The sequence below is a fragment of the Trichoderma gamsii genome (assembly GCF_001481775.2).
Source record: "Trichoderma gamsii strain T6085 chromosome Unknown Scaffold_48.2, whole genome shotgun sequence".
Classification (NCBI taxonomy): Eukaryota; Fungi; Ascomycota; class Sordariomycetes; order Hypocreales; family Hypocreaceae; genus Trichoderma; species Trichoderma gamsii.
The window spans coordinates 184,340-203,535 of record NW_020171385.1 but is presented as its reverse complement, the minus strand read 5'-3'; the positions used below and the strand labels follow the sequence as shown (position 1 = coordinate 203,535).

Here is a 19,196-nt window from a genome sequence, read left to right as displayed (position 1 = left end):
ATGGTCCAAAATCTTAGAGCAGTCTTTATTTATCTGATTATTTTTCTGGTGTGACCAAAAGAAAAAATGGCATACATGGCTCTTGAAGTTATCGACTATCAGCGCTTGCTGGAACGAGACAACAATGAGATCAAGAAGTTGGTCAGCATTTGCTCCAATGCCGGGCTGTTCTTTTTGGACTTGAGAGGAAAAGAGAGCAAATCCCTATTGGCAGATCTGCAGCCCATCATCGATGCTCAGCGCAACTTCTTTGGGCAGAAGCCCGAGATGAAGATGCCGTACGCGAGCCCTCTCGATGGTCGAGGGTAAGACGCCCCGTTTCTAGTATAAGGGTATGGCATTGACCGCTGCATACAGATACGACAGCTTTGACGAGATTTTCGTACAGAGACTCAAGGTTTGTTTGTAATTGTACAGAATTTACATGTACAGAGGCTTAACTGCTATATTTCACAGTTGTCGCGCGAGGAACAGGTTCAGGGCTGTCTTGCTCTGCCTAAAGACCTGCAAGCAGTTGAGACCAAAGTCAACAACGTATCCTCAAGAATTGATGCCATTCTTCGGGACATCTCCATGCTGCTATGCCAGAACTTGGACCCTCCTATTGCGACCAACGTTGTGGACAATCCTAGCAGCACCGGTCTGAGTAACTTGTGTCTGGGTATATCGGCTGCAAAGGCTGGAACTCCAGTGATGGGTGAGCATTTGGACGAGGACCTCCTGACGCTCACGTTCTACGATGAACCGTTTTTGGAGGTGCTGGACAGACAGGCACAAACGTGGAAACTCGTTGATGTGTTGGAACATTTGCCTATTGTGAATGTCGGCGATAGATTTCAGAACTTTTCTGATGGTCGACTGCATGCACCTTTGCATCGGGTTAAGCAGACGCCGAATGAGATAGATCTTATCATGTATGATTTGGATGCAAGTATACAGCAGGTGTGCTGATTTGGTACCAAGGAGGATACTGTAGTCGAATAGTTTTGGGTTTTAAGTTACAGGAAATTTATCTGAAGATAATATTTTGTGCTGGAGCAATCTCTCAATCTGTGAAAAGCCGCAGGCACTAGGAGTAAGTGTTTTTTTTTTTTCATTACGCATGGACATATGCACAGCTGCTCTCTTACTGCATCAGGAGGTAAAGGCACAGAAACTCTAGACAATATCGGCCACTGCTTTTATAAACTCTACATACTCTGAAGTTTTACTTAATGATAACCGTTCACGCCAATACCTTCTCAATCTCCGTCCGTCCATACTCGTAGCCACCAAAAAATTCACAAGACTTGGCGGGATCCGAACTGAGTTCCTCCAAACAGGCTTCAAATCCTATTCTCTTTCGCTCAATGACTTGCCACAGGTAGTTTCTGCCCTCTTTAGCCAGCAACGACTCATCTGCAGCTACCCACACTTCCATGTCAAGAAAAGCGCGAGACAGACCTAACAGGAATGCGCCGTTCTTTTGCGGTCGCATAGACCAGTTGAGCAAAGAGTGTGCAAACTTCGTGACTGCGGGTGAATCCTCACTCAATGGCGCGATGATATCGCCCAGACACGTCGGCTCGGGAACGCTGTGCCTGCGAGCAATTTCACATCCAAGGGCGATGAGGTCTGGGCGATATCCACGACGTAACTGCTCATCCATACCCGCCATGCCCGTGTTTTCTGGGCTGTAGCCCATCTCAGCACGAATAATTTGGAGGATTTTTGACGTCAACGTTTCGGCTGTCTGATATGGCGATGCTACTATGTTCTCCAACACACAAGGATGTACGAACCATAGCGGAAGGATGGCATCAAGCTTGATCTGAGATATTTGCAAGGCGGGCAATGGAACAAAATCGGGCGAGGCGCTAGAAGGGCACACATCTTGGGGTCCAAAGACTGGATGAGTAACAGCCACATCCTGCCGTGGAGGTAGGAATGAGTTTTCCAAAAGGGAGTGCCCTCCAACAGTTTTCCAGTACGCGTCTCCCGGGCGAGCATCCTTTTCCTGGAGAGAGTCGATCCAGGTACGCATGAGTTCGACTTCGCTATCGGTGAATGCGCCAAACATTCTGCCAGTCCAAGAGAGTTCTTTCATAAGCAGGCTCTTGCTGCTATTGCCTCTGTATACCCACGGCCTCGAGTCAGCCAAGGCGTGGAGAAAGCCGTATTTCCACTCATCACCTTTCTCATTGGCAGAGAAGGGAGATGAGAACCACTCTGATAGGCTTTTGCCACCGATGCGGGCTCGGCTGGTGCAGTGGATCTTGCGTGCAAGATTCGCCTTGCGGTGGAGGATCTGGATCAATCTCTCTTCAAACACGTCTGGCGTCTCGCTGTCGTCAAGGGCTTGCGAGAGCAAATATCCGGCCTGAATACGCTTCCACGCCTGGTCACAGTCCATCATGCCAGTCTTGCGCATAAGGTCCATGAAAGCGACAATGTTGGCCAGTGCCATGCCCGAGTGTCCCGAATCAGCATTATCGATTGATACATGCAGAGCGAAGTAGTATGCCGAGATGCCAACTTCTGGGAACTCTTTAGTTGCTCTAAGGCCAGTAGGTGCCAATGCCTCAAAATGCAAGTTTAGGCCCAGTATCTCAGGTAGAAACTCGTTGGGGAAGAGGGAAATGAGCAGTTGCCCGATTGAGTTCCTCCACACTTGCTCATCGTTTAGTTCAGGGTGGTCTCGGATGAATTCGATCGAGTCACATGCAGGAAGATCAACGCCATGGTTTCTCAGCAGATCTCTGTAAATCAAGACGTGGTTTTTCTCAACATCTCCATCGCCTAGTTCTTCGGAAAACACCTGCCATGCGTTCTTGGTGATGTCTCTGAGCACAAATGGCGTCGTGATTTTGTGAACACGACAGAGCCAAGCTCCGTCGATCAAGTTCAAAGGGGCAAGGCGCTTAAGCCATTGGACGGCGTCTTCTTTGGTATTGAACAGCTCTCGAGGGGATCCAGCCGCTCTTCGCCTGACATAGGATTCGAATCCATTAGAGACCTCTTGACGTTCAGCCTCGAGAAACTTGTCTAGGGCTGCTGAGTCGTATTCTTTTAGGTCCAGAATACTGCGAGTTGGTGGCTTGTATTTCGCCATGGCAAACCCGTCTTGCAAAAGTTCTAGAAGCATCTCTTTTGCTGCCGGTAGAATCTCAGGGAACTCTTCGAGGTTTTGTACTTTGTAGTACAGTTCTTTATATAGCGTGACTCGCTCTGCAAGTTTAGCCTCGAGTCTCGATTTCTGATTTGAATCCAAAGTAATGACGCTTTTGGCCTGTCGGCCGAACAATGTACGCCATTTCCGAACCAGGAGGAAGGCAATAGAAAGGGAGAAGAGGGCGAGAATCTTCGTGAAAGACATTGTAAAAGATTTTTAACTGGCGACAATATGAAAGACCGGCCGTATCTCTGACTTGGAATGAGAGTGAAAGAGATTTCAAGATATATGCTAGATTCAGTTGGAAATCAGTTCGATATCACGCGAGACTTTTGTAAAGTGACGACCATGCGTGCCTATTACATGGCGATGCTGGATGCAGCTTATGTATTTTCAATCGAACCAATCGCACGACTGCGTGAAGGACGTGCAAGCCTTGGGCACTCGAGAGTACAGGTACATACGCGTCCCTTTGCCGCTGAAGGATGAAATACTCGCCCTTCATCATGTGTAACCCAGCCCGTGCTTATTCTTACGCCAATCCCATGTTGCTACTGCCTAATTCCACGTGCATGTCTCGGTCAAATATGCTGGTGATGCAAGACTTGACGCCTTCAGGATTGCGTCTTGGCCGTATGCCGGCCATTTCGTTGAGTGTGACTAATAAGCCGCTGTCGAGAATTGGAAGACGGAAACTGGTACAATTCGCTGAGTGAAGTTGCCTAATACTCTAGATGTACCTACCAGACCATCTCTTCTGATTCTCCCAAGGCATGTCAGATACACGAAAGCGAGGTAACATCGCCACAGGAGGTTGATGCCATCTGCTGATGTTTGACACAATCCTTTATAAAGTCTTCAGATTTGGCCTGCCAAATACCGTGCCAATGCCTCCAATGCCGACAATATCCTGTCTGCAAGAACTCACCACAATAATAGGCTTACTTGAGCCTATCTGTAGCCATGGGAAAACTGCAATTCTTTTCCATTACTGGTATACGGATACTAGTAGCTGGTTTTCGTAAGACATTAACCTTCTGAGCGGCTACCATCGCTTCCGCATTCGCATATCGCGAGGCAGAATTGAACTCATTAGTTCCCGTCCCAGCTGACTACTGCATATTACATATGCATCCCTTCCTAGAGATGGTGTAGGTGAGACTGCTGCTAATTGCTTTCCACAGGTGTTTGAAGGATTGAGAGATGTGTCATAGAAATTGGTAAGATGACAGCTTCAGCCTAGAATAATACGCATGTTTCGACCTGAGCCGTCGAGGTCTCGTATACAAGCAATAACGCCATATCGAAATACTGCCGTGGCGACAGCAAAGTGGATTCTGAGCATCCGCGGAGGTTACAATTGCAACCCGCGCGGATCCGCCACCATTCCTTGGGCCAAGCGGAACATCTTGATGCAGCAAAGGATTCGTGTTTTAGATCCTTGCGGTTGATCCTTGGCGGCCACAGTTGGATAAATGATGCAAAATGAGAGTTCAGATCAGGGGGCGGGTATCGGGGATCAACAGAGGGGCCGTCACAAATAGTGGAGTGCGGAGAGGTTTAGGTGCTGACAGGGCTGAGCAGGAAGCCTAGCGGCCGGGGCTAGGGCATAGAATAGCCTGAACTAATCCCTAGCTCTTATTAACTTTCATCTGATTTCATTATTAACCGTAAGCAAAGGATTGATTCATATATAATTTATATACAAGATGGTGTTATAATATTGTTAAATGTTCTATAGCGTAGCTTTAAGAGCCATCTATGTGTTGTTTCACACATGCTTAAAATAGTTGCATTAGCCATATGCAAACGGAACAGTTTCTCCTAGACACGTGGATTCACCTCGACCAACATGAGAAGTGGGTACGTGACCTCATGTCAATCAATGTCCAACTACATGTACCCTTTTGATTCTCAGACTCCTACGTGTACTGTGCATTCAATGCTGGGTGTGCACAAGACAAGATCTAACCAACCCCGGCTAAATGCTGCCCCCCCAGCAGCACTCTAGAACTGTCAACTCACATTTCACAGCCCCCGGGACTCAAACAAATCGCACTTGATCACGTTTGTTGCACATACCTTGCAGAATGGCCACCAAAGTACTGACGGAGCCGCAATCGGTTGAGCTCCAGCCTGTCAAAGCCAATGGCAGCCCTGACTCAGCGTCGGCTGAAGCTCTCTCTGATCCGTCCAGTGGCTCTTCGCCTGCTACTCCAGCAGAAGACGCCAAAACGGCCATCGTCCACTCCAAGCTGCGAGCCACGCTCATTGTTGCGCAGCTGCTGGGCCTGAACCTCTTCAGCAGTTTCTGCAATGGTGTCGTCGTTGTCGGTCTGCCAGCAATGGCGACCTCATTGCACATTGACGAGGGGCTGCTTGTATGGCCGACCTCGGTCTTCTACCTGACTGCAGGATCGTGTCTGTTGCTAGCAGGCTCCATCGCTGATGTGGTCGGCACCAAAACGATGTGCCTGGTAGGAGCCTTTACTGCTGCCATCTCCGCCATGGCCTGCGGTCTGGCCCAAAGCAGCGGCCAATTGATTGCCTTTCGCGCTCTGCAGGGCGTCACAAACGCCATCATCGTTCCCTCGTCCGTCTCCATCATCTCGACCGGCTTGGAGGAGGGACGGCCGCGCAATCTGGGCTTTGCGTGCCTGGGTTTTGCTGGTCCGATTGGATTCTCGCTTGGTTTAGTTCTGGGCGGTGTCTTTGCTGACCGCACCGGCTGGAGGGCCGCATTCTATCTTGCTGCAGCCACCACTTTCGCTTTATTTTTGGCCGGCATTTGGGTGTTGCCGAAGAATGCTGCTCGTCCAAGGAAATCTATTTGGTCCCGGATTTTGACGGAAATTGACATCATTGGGGCACTCATCGGGACTGCAAGTTTGGTGATGCTGTCTTATGTCCTCGCGTAAGAACCCATCGCCAGTCAACCGTTTCTCAGCGTACATGTAGCTAATTTAGGCTGCAGAGTCTTATCCGCCGACATCCACAGCATTCACAAGGCATCTACCATTGCCCTTCTAGTTGTCAGTGCTGTCTTGATTCCTGTCTTCATAGGGTGGATGCAATACCAGGAAAAGCACCAGCGCAATGCACTTATTCCCAACTCGCTGTGGAAGAACTGGGTGTTTACCAGTTGTTGCCTAATGGTGCTCTTCACCACGGCCGTATGCAACTGCATGGAGCTATATAGCAGTCTGTTGTAAGTCGTCGGTAAATTGCAGCAGTCCTTTTATGGATTGAGTTAACACTGGACCTTCTCCAGCTTCCAGCAAGTACAGCGTCATTCTGCGCTGCATGCTTCACTGCAGATTCTCCCGTCGCTTATTTCTGGAGCTCTAACAAACATATCGACCGGCATTTTTGTCAACCGCATGCCAGTCATGTGGTCTGTACTCATCTCCTCGACCATCAGCGCAGTCGCGCCGCTTCTCATGGCCCTCATTCATCCCGAATGGCCTTATTGGTACGATGCTTTCTTCGCCCAGGTAAGTGATGCATAATACATGTACCCAGTTCAGCGCTACAATCGTCTCATGATGTTGAATCATCTCTAACTACATACAGATTTTGACTCCATTGAGCTGCGATATCCTCTTCACAGTTGGCCTCCTCGTCGTGTCAGACGTTTTTCCTACCCACATGCAGGCTTTGAGCGGAGCCGTCTTCAACACTTGCGCACAGCTGGGCACAGCCATTGGTCTAACCGTTACCTCGCTCATTGCCACCTCTGTGACCAATTCATCTTCCGACGCTGATAAAGAGTCGCCCAGCGCGCTTATGGATGGGTATCGCGCCGTCTTCTGGACCATGTTCGCCGCTATGGTATTGACTTGTGTACTCAGTGTGCTTGGATTACGGACAGTCAAGCAATTGGGTGTTAAGCGAGATTAAGTGGTCGCGTTGCCTAAGAAGTATACTCTTGGACATAAAACCTCTCGACACATTTACTTCTCTATAGCTAGGATAATCTATCCTACTATATTCCCAAAAGGTTATAAAGAAATAGAGTCATATATAATAGGGGTCCAGTAAAATTAACTCTGCATTTTAGTTCAAATTGATCTTAAATACGAAAGGCTGCGTACACTGAGTTTGTTGAGTTGTAATACATTTCTCCATATATGTAATGGTTTCGACTTTCAAACGTCTTATCATGCCATTTTATCACTGTCTTTTCAACAATCGCCTACTTTGAATCCTGTCTTGGTATAAACTTTATCTTAGAACCACTAAGCATCGTCCAGAACTGGGGCGGGTAATTGTCAAATCCTCCCTCAGGCACTTTAACCTGAATGTCGAAATTTCTAAACAGCCGCGGGACCACCAACCCAATAATGAGCCTTGCAAGATTTTGTCCAGGGCAGCTGCGGCTTTGACCGCCAAATAGCAGATTGTATCGTTCCAATGTTCTAAGATGGTTTTCGTCGCCGCTAAGCCACCTCTCGGGCTTAAACTCGCCTGCGTCTGGCCCAAACAGATCCCTATTTCTTGCGAATGAGGTCGGGTTAACACCAAGAACCGTCCCTTCTGGAAAGAAATGACCGTGGAGATGAAGGCCATTTCGCGGAGCCACTCTGGACAAGCTGATGTTTGTGACGTGCTGCAGGCGCATCGCCTCTCTTACGCAGGCAGAGGTGACTGTGCTGGGCCTGTCTTCAAATGCCAGCGGCATTCGTTCACCTCTGCACTCTTGCTCAACACGCTTTTGCAGGTCGGGATTGGTGCAGATTCTGCATAGGATGGACACGAGACTGGCGCCCGTGGTATCGTGTCCGGCAGCCACAGATGATCCAGCCATGCCTCTGGCATACCCCACGCCGAAGTCTGGCCTTTTGGCGTGGATTGCCAGTAGCTGCTCCATAAGATCTTGGCCATTCTCAAAACTGGGATTCTCAATTGAGGTGCATCTGTGCACAAGCTGCCCGATTAAGGACTGGAAGATGTATCAGCGACTGAATTCTTAGACAAATGTTATCGCACTCACCGGTGCAATGTGGGCTGGAAGGCCAATTCCGTCTCTCGAATGATTGGTAGGGAGACCCAGAATCCCAAATGCGTATTTCTTTAGCATGGGAAATAGGTCGAGCAAGACGCGCAGAGTGGGCAAATGGCCCAAGACGGTTGTCCGACGCCAGAAAGCCACGTTAAGCTCGAGGTCTCCCCAATCATGGCCCTGTTCAAGAATATTGTCTGGTGATCCAGACCAACTTATGCTAGTTAAGCATTCTAAATAGTGAGTATGACGTTGATGATTCAGCCATCTTGGATTCAAGAGGATTATCTTACCTAAAATCGTGATATGCATCCATTCGCTCGTTTCGACTTCTTCTCCATTCAGTCGATTAAGCCTCTCGCAGACCCTTTGCATGGCTTCAACGACCTTGGGTTCGTATCTCTTCAAATTGCTAGCCGTGAATGCTGGTCCGCCGCTTCTTCTTATCAGCTGGTAGCGTGCCATGTCTGTTTCCGCTAGAAGATGACAGCCGTCTATATGATGGCGCCTGATGAACAGATCCAAAACACCAGATGAAAGCCTGGTCCCCTCTATACGCAGCCATTAGCGCCACTTTAAAGGGCTGACACAGACAGGACCACGTCACGTACCGTACCACGGGCCCTTGTCGAGAGGCGTACTGGACTCTGTATGCGAGTGAGTTAGGCTCAACGTCATCAGAAAGGAAATATAATACTATATATCGCATCGAAAGCCTCCTTGCTATTGCATACGACTTCGTTAGGAGCGGTCCTGACGACTGGGCCATACCTGTCGTGCAATGCGAGTTCATAAGGCTTCGCAACAATGATCTTTCGAATTTGCCACCAAGGTGAGATGGCAGCGAGCTTGGGGCCAGGCAGTGCAGCCAAAGGGTGGAATAGCAGCCGGTATGTTGCCACGAAGACGAGGGACAAGACACATGTAATGAGAATGGCAATCCATTGCGTGGATGCTGCTTGAACTATGAAGGCCATTTTAGCTGATTACACTACATTTCACAAAGGTTCAAATGTAAAGCAGAAACGATTTATATATCCGAGTCTAGCAAGTCTATTTAACAAACATTCAATAGGCAGTCAGATTCCACATCAAGTCTTCACACTAGTTTCCCTAGTGTTTGGGGAAATCAGCAATAACCGCAACTGTCACTAGTGAGAATTAAGGGCGGAAGAACTCTAGCGATGGGGGCACCCAGCTCGTTTTATAGCTCGCGTTGATCACACCCCTCTTCTTATCTTCGATTAAAGAGATAGAGCCTGATCTTACAACTACTGTTTTGAGAAACTGAGGCCGGGTGTTGGCCAATGAGAGCCTCTGTCATTCGAAGGGCGCGCCGATTGTGGCCGCTTAGCTAAGCCGAACTTGACAGGCAAATCTCGCTCTACCTATGTGATATGTTTGAGTTGAGAGCTTACTGTTCATCTTACTGATAGGTGTAATCGGATTAAGATGGGGAATCGGAGCCAGATGGGGTATCAGATGAAGAGTATTTTATGCATTTTAGATGTCAAAGATTTTTTCCTTCTTTATTTTCTCCTTTTTTCTGTCTTGTCTCGTATTGCGAAAACTCTTCCTAGTTTGACACAATTAGGACAATGCATCATCAAATAGTCGCACTAGATGCATGGCATGTGCCTATCCCGCTGGATCTTTTGCAATTGCCGGCCCCGCACTCATACGACTTGAAACTCTGCGAAACTAAATCAACCTCGACTCAAGAGATCCAGGATCGCGTCAAAGATGCCACCATCATTGCCGTCACAATCACCCCGCTTGACGCTTCAACTCTGTCAGCAGCTGTGACGCCAAACCTCCGATTGGTGGTGGTCATTGCATCCGGCACCGATGGCATTGATAAACAACAATGCAAAGCAAGAGGCATCAGGGTGCTGAATTCACCCAGCGCGAATACTGAGAGCGTTGCAAACCATGCCATGGCAATGTATTTCGCATGCCGACGCCGTTTATTGACGATGCACCACACCATGTTTAGAACAGACGAATGGAAGAAACAAGGAACGGTTACACGAAAGATGCTTTCTAGAGATCAGGGATTACCTTTATCCTGTCAAGAAGAGGTTGTGGGAATTATTGGACATGGTGCAATAGGTATGTACCCACGATAGAGCAAAAGCCAACTCTTTCTGACATAGGTGAACAGGTCAACGTATTGCTCAGCAATGCCGCGGCCTTGGAATGACTGTCTTGATTGCTTCTCGGAAAGCCGCAGCATTGAACGCTACCGAGCCGACGCCGATCGGGACAGAAGCTTCCAATGGTAGAACCCCGTTCACAGAGGTTCTGCGACGATCATCCGTGATTGTACTATGCTTGCCCCGCAATCCAGAGACCATCAATATGATATCTGATGATGAGTTCCGGATAATGTCTCGAAAGACTGTCGTGGTAAACGTCACGCGTGGGGGCATTGTAGATGAGCATGCCCTACTCAGAGCTCTAAGAGGCGGGCTGATAGACGGGTGTGCTACGGATGTATTTCTTAAAGAGCCTTCTGGAGCAGGTGACCACTGGCAGGACGGCGATAGCCCGATTCTTAATCTGAGTGAGGCCGAAGCGGACGAGGTGAATTTATTGGTCACGCCTCATGTGGCGTGGTGCGCAATCACAACTATAGACAACTATTTGCAGACTTTTAAGCAGAACGTCGAGAATTGGTGTGCCGGAAAGATGACCAACGTTGTGGTCTAGCAAGGACTAGGGACAAAATATAGCTACTCATTCTGACAATTAGTGTATTATTATGACTTGTTATTCGCCGAAATGCGCATCTATTTGCTCTTACAGTGTTTCACAGAACAGCCTCTTGTTCAATCCCAGCGGGATTGATAGGCATGATCCGAGTAAAATGGCGCTCGCACTATTTGTCCTTGGAGTTCCACATGACGCCGTTCCGAGAATAGTAATCACTGCTTGTCCAGGAATGGATAATGGTGTAGTTTAGCGCCTGAACCTGGCAACTAAGAATGCGCCACACATTTCAATGAGACTCAAGGTAGCTGAAGTAATATTTCGGCAGTATCGTATTATAAAATGCTATAAAAAGGGCCAAAAATAGTCGCTTATACACTCGCAGCAATCCAAGGCTAGCTTGACCAGGCTATCAATCTTAACAAAGCTATTCTAAGTGTCCTATTTCGTGTCGCAGTTGGAATAATTGTATAACCATGCCTGCAATCAGCCGTTGATTGTATCTTTGTCATATGTTCTCAGATATTTCTTTGCGCAATCTCTCTACGAAGCGAAAAGGTCAAGAATACGGTACTATGAGACCGATAAATCTGACATCGGCCAATCACTTTGCGTTTCATCTGCCGTGGGAGCAGCCAGACAGAGCTGTGCGTCTCTCAATGCGGGCGTTCAAAGTGGGAATTCGGCCCTTCATCTCCCAACTCAAGACTATGTTGTTTCCCGTTAAGATACAGAACCTCTCGGGCAGTGATGCCGCATTGTTCATACTATCTATAAAACTTCTATCATCAGTCGCATTTTACAACCGTTTCGAGAATGCTAGCCACGGAGTATATGTAGATTCATCGTATATTGACTTCCACCAATCAAGTGAGTTCATGAATACCTTTCAGATGCTCTCAAGTAAGCAGCGCTAGGTCCTGTATTTAACTCGCGCCGCAAATCTGCCCACAGAACCTACATCTTGCGGTAATCACAGATACTGATATTTATCATTGAGTTCATTCCGCGATTCAGCAGATTCATTTGGAAGACAAAAACAGCTGGCATTGAGTATGATCTGCGATTAGCGAGATGGGCGACTTTCTTGTCTGGGAATTAGCGGATACAATCTCTCATGTTCTCAAAATGCTCAGTCATCCATCCAGCTTTACGCGGTGGGCTTATCCTACCTTTAGCAGATGAGCGGCAGCTTGATTTTGCTTATGAACCCGACAGAGTTCATTTCTGGGAGACAACAACATTGGAGTGCTGTCGGACTTTATAAGGTAGCGAGGGTGCGCTATATAAATCGTCTCCATGATATTCGGACAAACGGTAATTTAGTTCAAGACGGGGAACAATGAGAGTTATTCTTGGGTGCTGAAGCCAGCCAATATCTCAAAGTACGAACAGGTTATGATAGAAAAATGACTTCAGTAATTTTCGCATTTCTCTTCTCGTTGTATCAAGACTTGGAAAACGTCAGGCTGCATCTGTTTTCAAGCTTTATGCTTATCATGCATCGGTTGATGGCCGCATACTCTCCAAAAAATGGCCAGTGGCTTGTTTACGCTGAAGAAAACGATTCGGTTGAAGTTACTAGTCTACACACGAGCTGGACAGTCTCTCTAGATGGTCTAAACATTCGCACAGTCCATAATGGAATCATCCGCCATTAAGCGTTATCAGCCATTCGCCTGAAACCATGTTTCGGATGTTCATTCCATTATTAACGATAAACTGCCCGTACCAGATACCAAGCTCTCTATCTGGGCCGAGGCTCATACGTCTGTCTAGGTCAACGTCATCTACTTCGTGCTGGGATCTGAAGAGATTCAATGCCCACCGATGCTTCCGGCATCCTCACCGTGGTCGAAGCCACTGAAGACATGAACGCCACCATTCTAAGCGTGTCTCTGCCGGGCAATACCTTGACCACCGTCATCTACCCCATGGCTGGCGGGTTTGACAAGGCCTCGGCGCTCAACACTTCAAGCTCACTTCGTGGAGCAGCCTTTGCCGCAGACGAAGTGGCAGGAGGCGTCCTCGACACGCAGTATCTGCCTCTCGTCGATCCCAAACATCAGACGCCCAAATAATCGACGCGGCCAAGAGCATGGCCCATTTCAAAGAAGAATATGCCAAGCTGAAACCACCGCCAAAGACGTCAAGGCTCTTTTACCAGGAAAAAGCTCCGCGGGTTGTGCGCCAACGTGCCCGTGGTGCATAGAAAAGGCCAAACGGCCTCAAGAGCTTCTTCACAGCAGTGGGCGATTTCTTCCGCCAGGTCGGAAAGGTATTCAAGGACGTCGTCAAGTTCGTCAAAGAGGCCGCCGAAAAGGTCTGGAAGTTTGTCGTCCAAATCGGAGAAGTAGTCTTGAACGCCGTGGTTGAAACGGTCAATGCCGTCGTCGACGGAGTGAAATGGGTCTTTGATGTTCTCAAAACGGGCTGGGACTACGTTGTCTGTCAAGTTTGTAAAGTTCCTCTTCAACTGGAATGACGTTAAGAGGATAAAACAGGTTCTGCACAACATTACCAATCTCTTTCTCAAGCATCAGCCAGCTCGATGGCCATAGAGTCACTTGGCAACAAAATCGATGATGTTGCCGATTAGCTGCGAGATTGGGCTGGCATCTCGGACTGGTCCTCTCTGGGCGATGTGGCTGGGAAGCCGCCTGCCGATAGCGGCCAAGATCCTTCCAAGGGGCTTGACGGAACTTCGCTGCTATTTGCCAATCACTATCGTAGTTAGGTCAATAAGCTTGAGGTGTTTAGTGTCCTACCGGATAGCAGCCCTTATGAAACTGCAGACCTTATCCAAATCCTCTTGGACGCCATTTCCGACCAAGGAGAAGTTCTGTCACAGGTTTTCGACGACCTCCAGGAACTGCTAAAGAAGGTTGCTAAGTTCAGTGTTACTGAGATTCTCAAAGGCATTGCTGGTATCATAGGCAGCGCGGCGTTATCCTCGGTCAAGGTGGTGGTCGATGCCTTGTTCCGTGTATTGATTAGTCTTGCGGATTCGGCGATTAGTCTCTTGGATGCCAAACTCCACATCCCCATCATCTCAGATATCCTCAACGCGATTGGGGTTCCTGATATTTCCATCTTGGATCTCTTCTGCTGGATTGCTGCCGTCGGTTACACCGTCCTTTACAAGGTCATTCAAGGCAAGGCGCCGTTCCCGGATACCAGCGACGTCAGAGCCATGATTGCGGCCAAATCCTGGCCAGAACTGCAATCGGTCTTCTCCAAGAAGCCTGCGGCCATCATGGACGGTCCCCTCGACGGTCTCTCGGACATTGAACGGCTAATGCACGTCACTGGGCATAGTGTCTCAGGCTTCTTCTTATTCGCAACAAATTTTCTCGCCGGTTTCGAAGCCGCCTTGCCGTCGGGAGATAATTCGTTCGCCATGCCTTCAGGTATCGTGGGCCTGATTGTCTTTGCAACTGAAGCCGTGGCCGCAAACGTTGCGCCTCGGTATCCCGTCGAGAATGAGGCCGTGGGGGCGTGGTATGGGCTACGTTCGCCGCCACCATAGTGAATCAGCTCATGTTCGGCGCCCCGAATCTCCTAGACAGGTTCAAGGCCTCCAGCAGCAAGTTTGCGTGGCTGATGCTCAACGACGGGCGGGCGGTTGGTGCCATTATCGACTCGATCCTCACGATACCAACGCTGTGTTGTGCCGGTTACCACTTCTTTGAGCTGAGCAAGAAACCCGCCGGCCAGGAGCGCTCGGCGGCGATTATCGGTGAGGTTTACAATATTGCATCGTGCACGGCGACCATTTCGTATGCGGTGACGGTCAACTTGAAGGGCCCCATTACCAAGCCGATACCCATTGCCATCATGGCTCTTGCTAATGTAACCGGTGCTGGACTGCAAACAGCCACTTTTTAAGTAGACTCTTTCCTCCATCCATCTATCAGCGGGTTCAGAAGAGCTTTGAACAAAGATGGAAAAATATAATATGCGACTCTTTACAATCATACCCTAATAAACACTTACGTGAACATCAATCAGCTTGAGATTCAATGCTTACCGACAGTGAGAGGAGTCCTCCAAGCATAATCATGTATGCATGTAAGCAGCTTCCAATAAGCTCGGCCGCAGTCTCCGAGTAAAATAGAGATACCCTTGAGCCACTCCAGTGATCCGTATTGGAATACCTCGAAAGGCAGAATCGACCAAATCCCGGATGACGGCCGTTTGTGCTCCGGAGCCACGTATAGATTCAGCCCCGATTTTAGCCGTTTTGGGAAATCCCATGCGAGATGCCGGGATGGCCCAGTATCGTATCCACTAGATCCGACGTCACGAACCAGCACGCCCAATAATAAGCCTGTTGCTGATGAGAGCCAGCAGTGCTTGGAGGCTCTACTCCGTACCACGTCTCACATCTCATATTGTATCTACTGCTTACTATTGCTGGGTTAAGTTACATCAGGATTCATCCATGCGTTATCTTTCTGCAATTACACGAACACAATTGGCTTCTTCTCACTACTGTTACAGTTATCCACCATAAACACTATAATCCGTCTTCTCTCTATCCGGTTCTTGTTCCCGCCATTCTGTCCTGTTGATCCCCTTCTAAAGAATCTCCAAGTGATCACGAATATTAATCATCCGCTGAGGCTCCTTTCTCCAACCCAGATATGTGGTATATTATCGTCGACGCTGTTGTTGATCTTGCTATTATTCCCATTTGTCAGTTCGTTCATCATATCGCGTGATTACTACAGGGCGAGTATATGAGAGTAGACTAACCTGACTTGCAGCCTGTGCCGTCTTGGTCATGTAACTAGGCTGGCTACCAGTATTGAATGCCGACTGTTCAGATTGCTCAGTGCTTTGGTGGCCCTCTTTTTCCTTTGCTTGTTTGTTTCTGTACTTCTTCACAGCGGCGAAAATAAGCATTGTTGGCTTTGTTCTGTCTTGGATAATATTATAGAATATTATTCCAACGGTAGAAGAATGACAAATTCCAGCTGTACAAAGGCTGAGTGGGTTTATTAAAAGAAGAATGAGTTTCAAGTTGGTTCAAAGGAAGGGAAGACGCCATTTATAGCCAGATTTCTGGAAAGATCGCGGCATTCACAGCCTTGTACCTCGGCGCAGCCATCAGCCGTAAATTGGTAATGAATGCATGTAAGCGAGATTCCTACACACGACGGCCATCAACATAGCCTTGACAGGCTTTCCCAGCTTCTCCACTTTACGCGCAGTCTGTTGGGCATTCTGGTCAGCTGTAAAAGGAGCCTGACGTTATCATACTAGATAATGCGTCTCTACAAGATGAGAGTGGGTCTCTGAGGCTTCTTGTCGGAAGATCGGCGTTTATCTTCCCTACGCAGATACTTGGGAACCTACAGAAAGTGTAGGTGCAGGCACTCAGTCTCTTCCTTCGTAGCACTCACTCCCATGCAAGGCTTCTAGTCCCCGGAAATTATTTATGCCAATGTTAGAATGATAATAAGCAAGTGCATAGGGCTAGCTGAAGGATTTCCGAATTCTTTTACCCCTTATTTTGTTAAAGCCAAGAATTGACGGTAGAATAGGTACATCAATCCAAGAGCCATCGCACCTATATCCTCCCTCAAGCATATAGACGATGCTTCACTAGAATGTACAGGATTCAGATATCGAATTAATAGGTTCAGGGCCCATTTGTAAGGTACGGCACTTCTCCCTTGTCTTTGACGCAGGGAAGCCGCTCGCGGAAGATAGTAGTACTCTGGATTGCCTCTAGACGCTTCTCATCCGCGGCATAGTCCGGATTTTCCTCGATGATGGCCACCTCTCTGACAATCTTGACCATCTGGAACCGGCAAGCACGGCGGGCGAGGTCAAGTCCCTCAATGGTCGCTTCAAAAGGGCGTTCATCGGTGATGGGAGAGAGGGTGTCGGTTTTGGCAAAGTCCTCCGCTTCACTGGGCCAGCCTACAAATTCCTTCTTGCCAGCGTGGATGTCGAGAAGATGAGTTCCCAGAGTGCTGTATATCTGCGTGAACTCAAATCAGCCATATTGTCATAAGGCTCCTTTGGAGTGAATGAGAGGACATACATTCTTGTAGTCCATGTAGGCATCCAGCAGTGAGTTGGTGACGATGGCTGCGTTTTCGTAATACAGTGGCTTCAGATCCGGGGGCTTCAGGGCCATGTAACTCTGAAGCGTCTCATACTTTGTGAGGATAGCACTGAAGAGGATTAGCTAGTCTTCGATATTGAGCCAGAGGGTTACCAAAAGACTCACTAAGTACGCTGGGAAGTGCTAGCAACAAGGTCAGGAAATTTGGCGGCCGTCTCCATCAAGGTTTGAATGGTCCAAGGTTGGTCCGCTGCATCTTATTAGAGTAGGCTTCAAAAAAAGGGTAAGGTGGCAAATATATACCTGGCTTGATGTGGCCGCCACCCGACCAGCCAACCTGGATGGTCGTGTCTGTCTGCGACCAAAGATTGGACATGTCAATGTCATCTTTGGCAATGGCTTTGATGTCAGTAGCTCCAACGCTCAAAGCCATTTCTGCCCTGTCCGAAATTGGTCAGCCATGGGCTACATACAGCAACAAAATCGACAAGCAAGAAATGAGAAGAATACTCACTCGGCTTTGACAGTCGCGCGCTTGTCTTTGTTCAAAACTTTCAAGCTCACTAGAGCATTGAATTCTCCGCCTTCTAGGAAGCCAGATATGAAACAGTCTCCAAAGACGGAGCGAAACGTCTCTGCGTTGACCGAGGAAAGGCCCTGGAAAACGAGAGCATCTTTGATGTTGATGCTCTGGTTGATGACCTTGACGGAGATGAAGATGTTGAGATCGCTCTCCTTGAACTTGTCTAAGTCGACGAAAGAGCCTTTGCCGGAGCCACCAATGGCACCATACTTGATTGGCAGAGAGCTAGAGATGTTCATTTCATCAGTTATTTCACTGGAACAGAAGAGATTAGTTGATAGGAAAGTGCAGCAAGTTGGATAAAGGAGCCATTAATACCTGATTTTGTTCACAAACCGTGAAGTATACGCGACAGTCTGACTTGGTCCACCCTTCGATAATTCTCGCGCATCGGCGAAGCCATCGTTGGTGACCGAATTGTCGAAGCGGTCGGGGTCAATTACAACAGCGTCGTCAATGCAGATCTGCTGCGTGTATGAGTTGAAGCTGAGGCTGTTAGATTCGTCGCCTTGGTTAGACTTCAATTGCAGAGCTCACCCTTGGCCTACTTCCTGTCAGCATTCTATATGTATACATATATATAAAGAATTCTTTTGCAATATACGAATAACGTACCCAGACGCATGGCATTGTTGTATGGCGCGATAATCAGAGACATGATGATTTTGGATAGCACCAACACAGACGAAGAAAGACAAACGAAGCAGTTTCTTAATCTAAGCAGATGTATTCCACCGGGCTACTTCTGCACATGATAAACTTTAAAGGATCAAGCTCAATGGTTCAACAAAACTTCTGGTCGGACTTTGATGAGCTACACGAACCCAGTTTACCGTTTCTGTACTTTCAGCTGAGATGGAGCATGCCACTATCGCTATGACAGGGGTAATAGTAGGGCATGCAGCGGGCTAGTTTTCAATAGCGCGCCGTCTTAAGGGCTGTAACGCATGATCTATTGCTTCTACTCCATATTACAGGCACTGCTGGAACTGGTATGAGCAAATAACATTGACGCATCTGCGAGAGCTGAATCCCTCTTCCCCACAAGCCACCATTCTCTTCCCGCAAATGGCTTCAAAATTTGCCACGCGCCTCGGGTAATCCCGACGCTTGGACAGTTCTAAAACTCGAAGCGTCATAAGAGATGTGAGCTTAGCTTTGGCGGAATCTTGCAAAGGCACTTGGTGAAGATGTGCGTGTACTAGTATTTAAGCTGCGATGTCCTTCTAGTCGTTCGGTTTGGTTGAAGGCGGCAATGGCAGCTGAGAACACGCTTTGGAGCCTGTACATGCATGTTGTCTGCAAGATGCTGAAACCGTGAATACAGCATTTATTCATTTCAGAAACGTACGTAATAGAAGACGTAACTAAGCTCCGGGCCAACCAATTGGCCAACGCTACACCAATCTTTCTCCTCTCAATCTAGACCAACACCGTGGGCAGCCATGCCACTCCCCGGAATCGCCAAAGCCAACAAATTAGCTCTTCTAACCGCTGACACCCTCGATCTTGATGCCTTCAATCCGCTCATTCCCACGTGGCCCGGCAATCAATCACACAGTCTCCGATCCGGCTTCCATAGCAGGCCCGCGCGTTTCCCCTCGGGATGTTCTTCCGGTCTGCGGCCACGGCCGATGGCGAAAACTCAATTGCTATGCAGTCGGCATTC

At 48.3% G+C, this 19,196-nt stretch overlaps 7 protein-coding genes across 7 annotated transcripts; 4 read left to right on the top strand and 3 right to left on the bottom strand.

The window, feature by feature from the left end:
- Positions 1-66: 66 nt before the first annotated feature.
- TGAM01_v209606 (hypothetical protein) lies at positions 67-951 on the top strand (the record flags this gene model as incomplete). The annotated part of the gene is made up of 3 exons (XM_018800886.1): positions 67-305; positions 358-397; positions 457-951. The coding sequence occupies 3 exons, from the start codon at positions 67-69 to the stop codon at positions 949-951; spliced, it is 774 nt and encodes a 257-aa protein (XP_018665718.1).
- Positions 952-1,225: 274 nt separating this feature from the next.
- TGAM01_v209605 (hypothetical protein) lies at positions 1,226-3,355 on the bottom strand (the record flags this gene model as incomplete). The annotated part of the gene is made up of 1 exon (XM_018800885.1): positions 1,226-3,355. The coding sequence occupies one exon, from the start codon at positions 3,353-3,355 to the stop codon at positions 1,226-1,228; it is 2,130 nt and encodes a 709-aa protein (XP_018665717.1).
- Positions 3,356-5,241: 1,886 nt separating this feature from the next.
- Positions 5,242-7,051, top strand: TGAM01_v209604 (hypothetical protein; the record flags this gene model as incomplete). Its single annotated transcript, XM_018800884.1, has 4 exons — positions 5,242-6,065; positions 6,126-6,359; positions 6,423-6,645; positions 6,725-7,051. The coding sequence occupies 4 exons, from the start codon at positions 5,242-5,244 to the stop codon at positions 7,049-7,051; spliced, it is 1,608 nt and encodes a 535-aa protein (XP_018665716.1).
- Positions 7,052-7,346: 295 nt separating this feature from the next.
- On the bottom strand, positions 7,347-9,130 carry TGAM01_v209603 (cytochrome P450 76C2; the record flags this gene model as incomplete). The annotated part of the gene is made up of 5 exons (XM_018800883.1): positions 7,347-8,093; positions 8,145-8,386; positions 8,447-8,704; positions 8,765-8,800; positions 8,851-9,130. 5 exons carry the CDS (start codon positions 9,128-9,130, stop codon positions 7,347-7,349), a joined length of 1,563 nt encoding a protein of 520 aa, XP_018665715.1.
- A 621-nt stretch (positions 9,131-9,751) lies between these two features.
- Positions 9,752-10,865, top strand: TGAM01_v209602 (glycerate dehydrogenase; the record flags this gene model as incomplete). Its single annotated transcript, XM_024550595.1, has 2 exons — positions 9,752-10,265; positions 10,318-10,865. 2 exons carry the CDS (start codon positions 9,752-9,754, stop codon positions 10,863-10,865), a joined length of 1,062 nt encoding a protein of 353 aa, XP_024404674.1.
- A 1,820-nt stretch (positions 10,866-12,685) lies between these two features.
- Positions 12,686-14,753, top strand: TGAM01_v209601 (hypothetical protein; the record flags this gene model as incomplete). Its single annotated transcript, XM_018800881.1, has 5 exons — positions 12,686-12,903; positions 13,083-13,320; positions 13,465-13,597; positions 13,661-14,366; positions 14,435-14,753. The coding sequence occupies 5 exons, from the start codon at positions 12,686-12,688 to the stop codon at positions 14,751-14,753; spliced, it is 1,614 nt and encodes a 537-aa protein (XP_018665713.1).
- Positions 14,754-16,512: 1,759 nt separating this feature from the next.
- On the bottom strand, positions 16,513-18,185 carry TGAM01_v209600 (hypothetical protein; the record flags this gene model as incomplete). The annotated part of the gene is made up of 7 exons (XM_018800880.1): positions 16,513-16,857; positions 16,921-17,053; positions 17,110-17,194; positions 17,248-17,384; positions 17,459-17,752; positions 17,864-18,035; positions 18,143-18,185. The coding sequence occupies 7 exons, from the start codon at positions 18,183-18,185 to the stop codon at positions 16,513-16,515; spliced, it is 1,209 nt and encodes a 402-aa protein (XP_018665712.1).
- Positions 18,186-19,196: the final 1,011 nt, after the last annotated feature.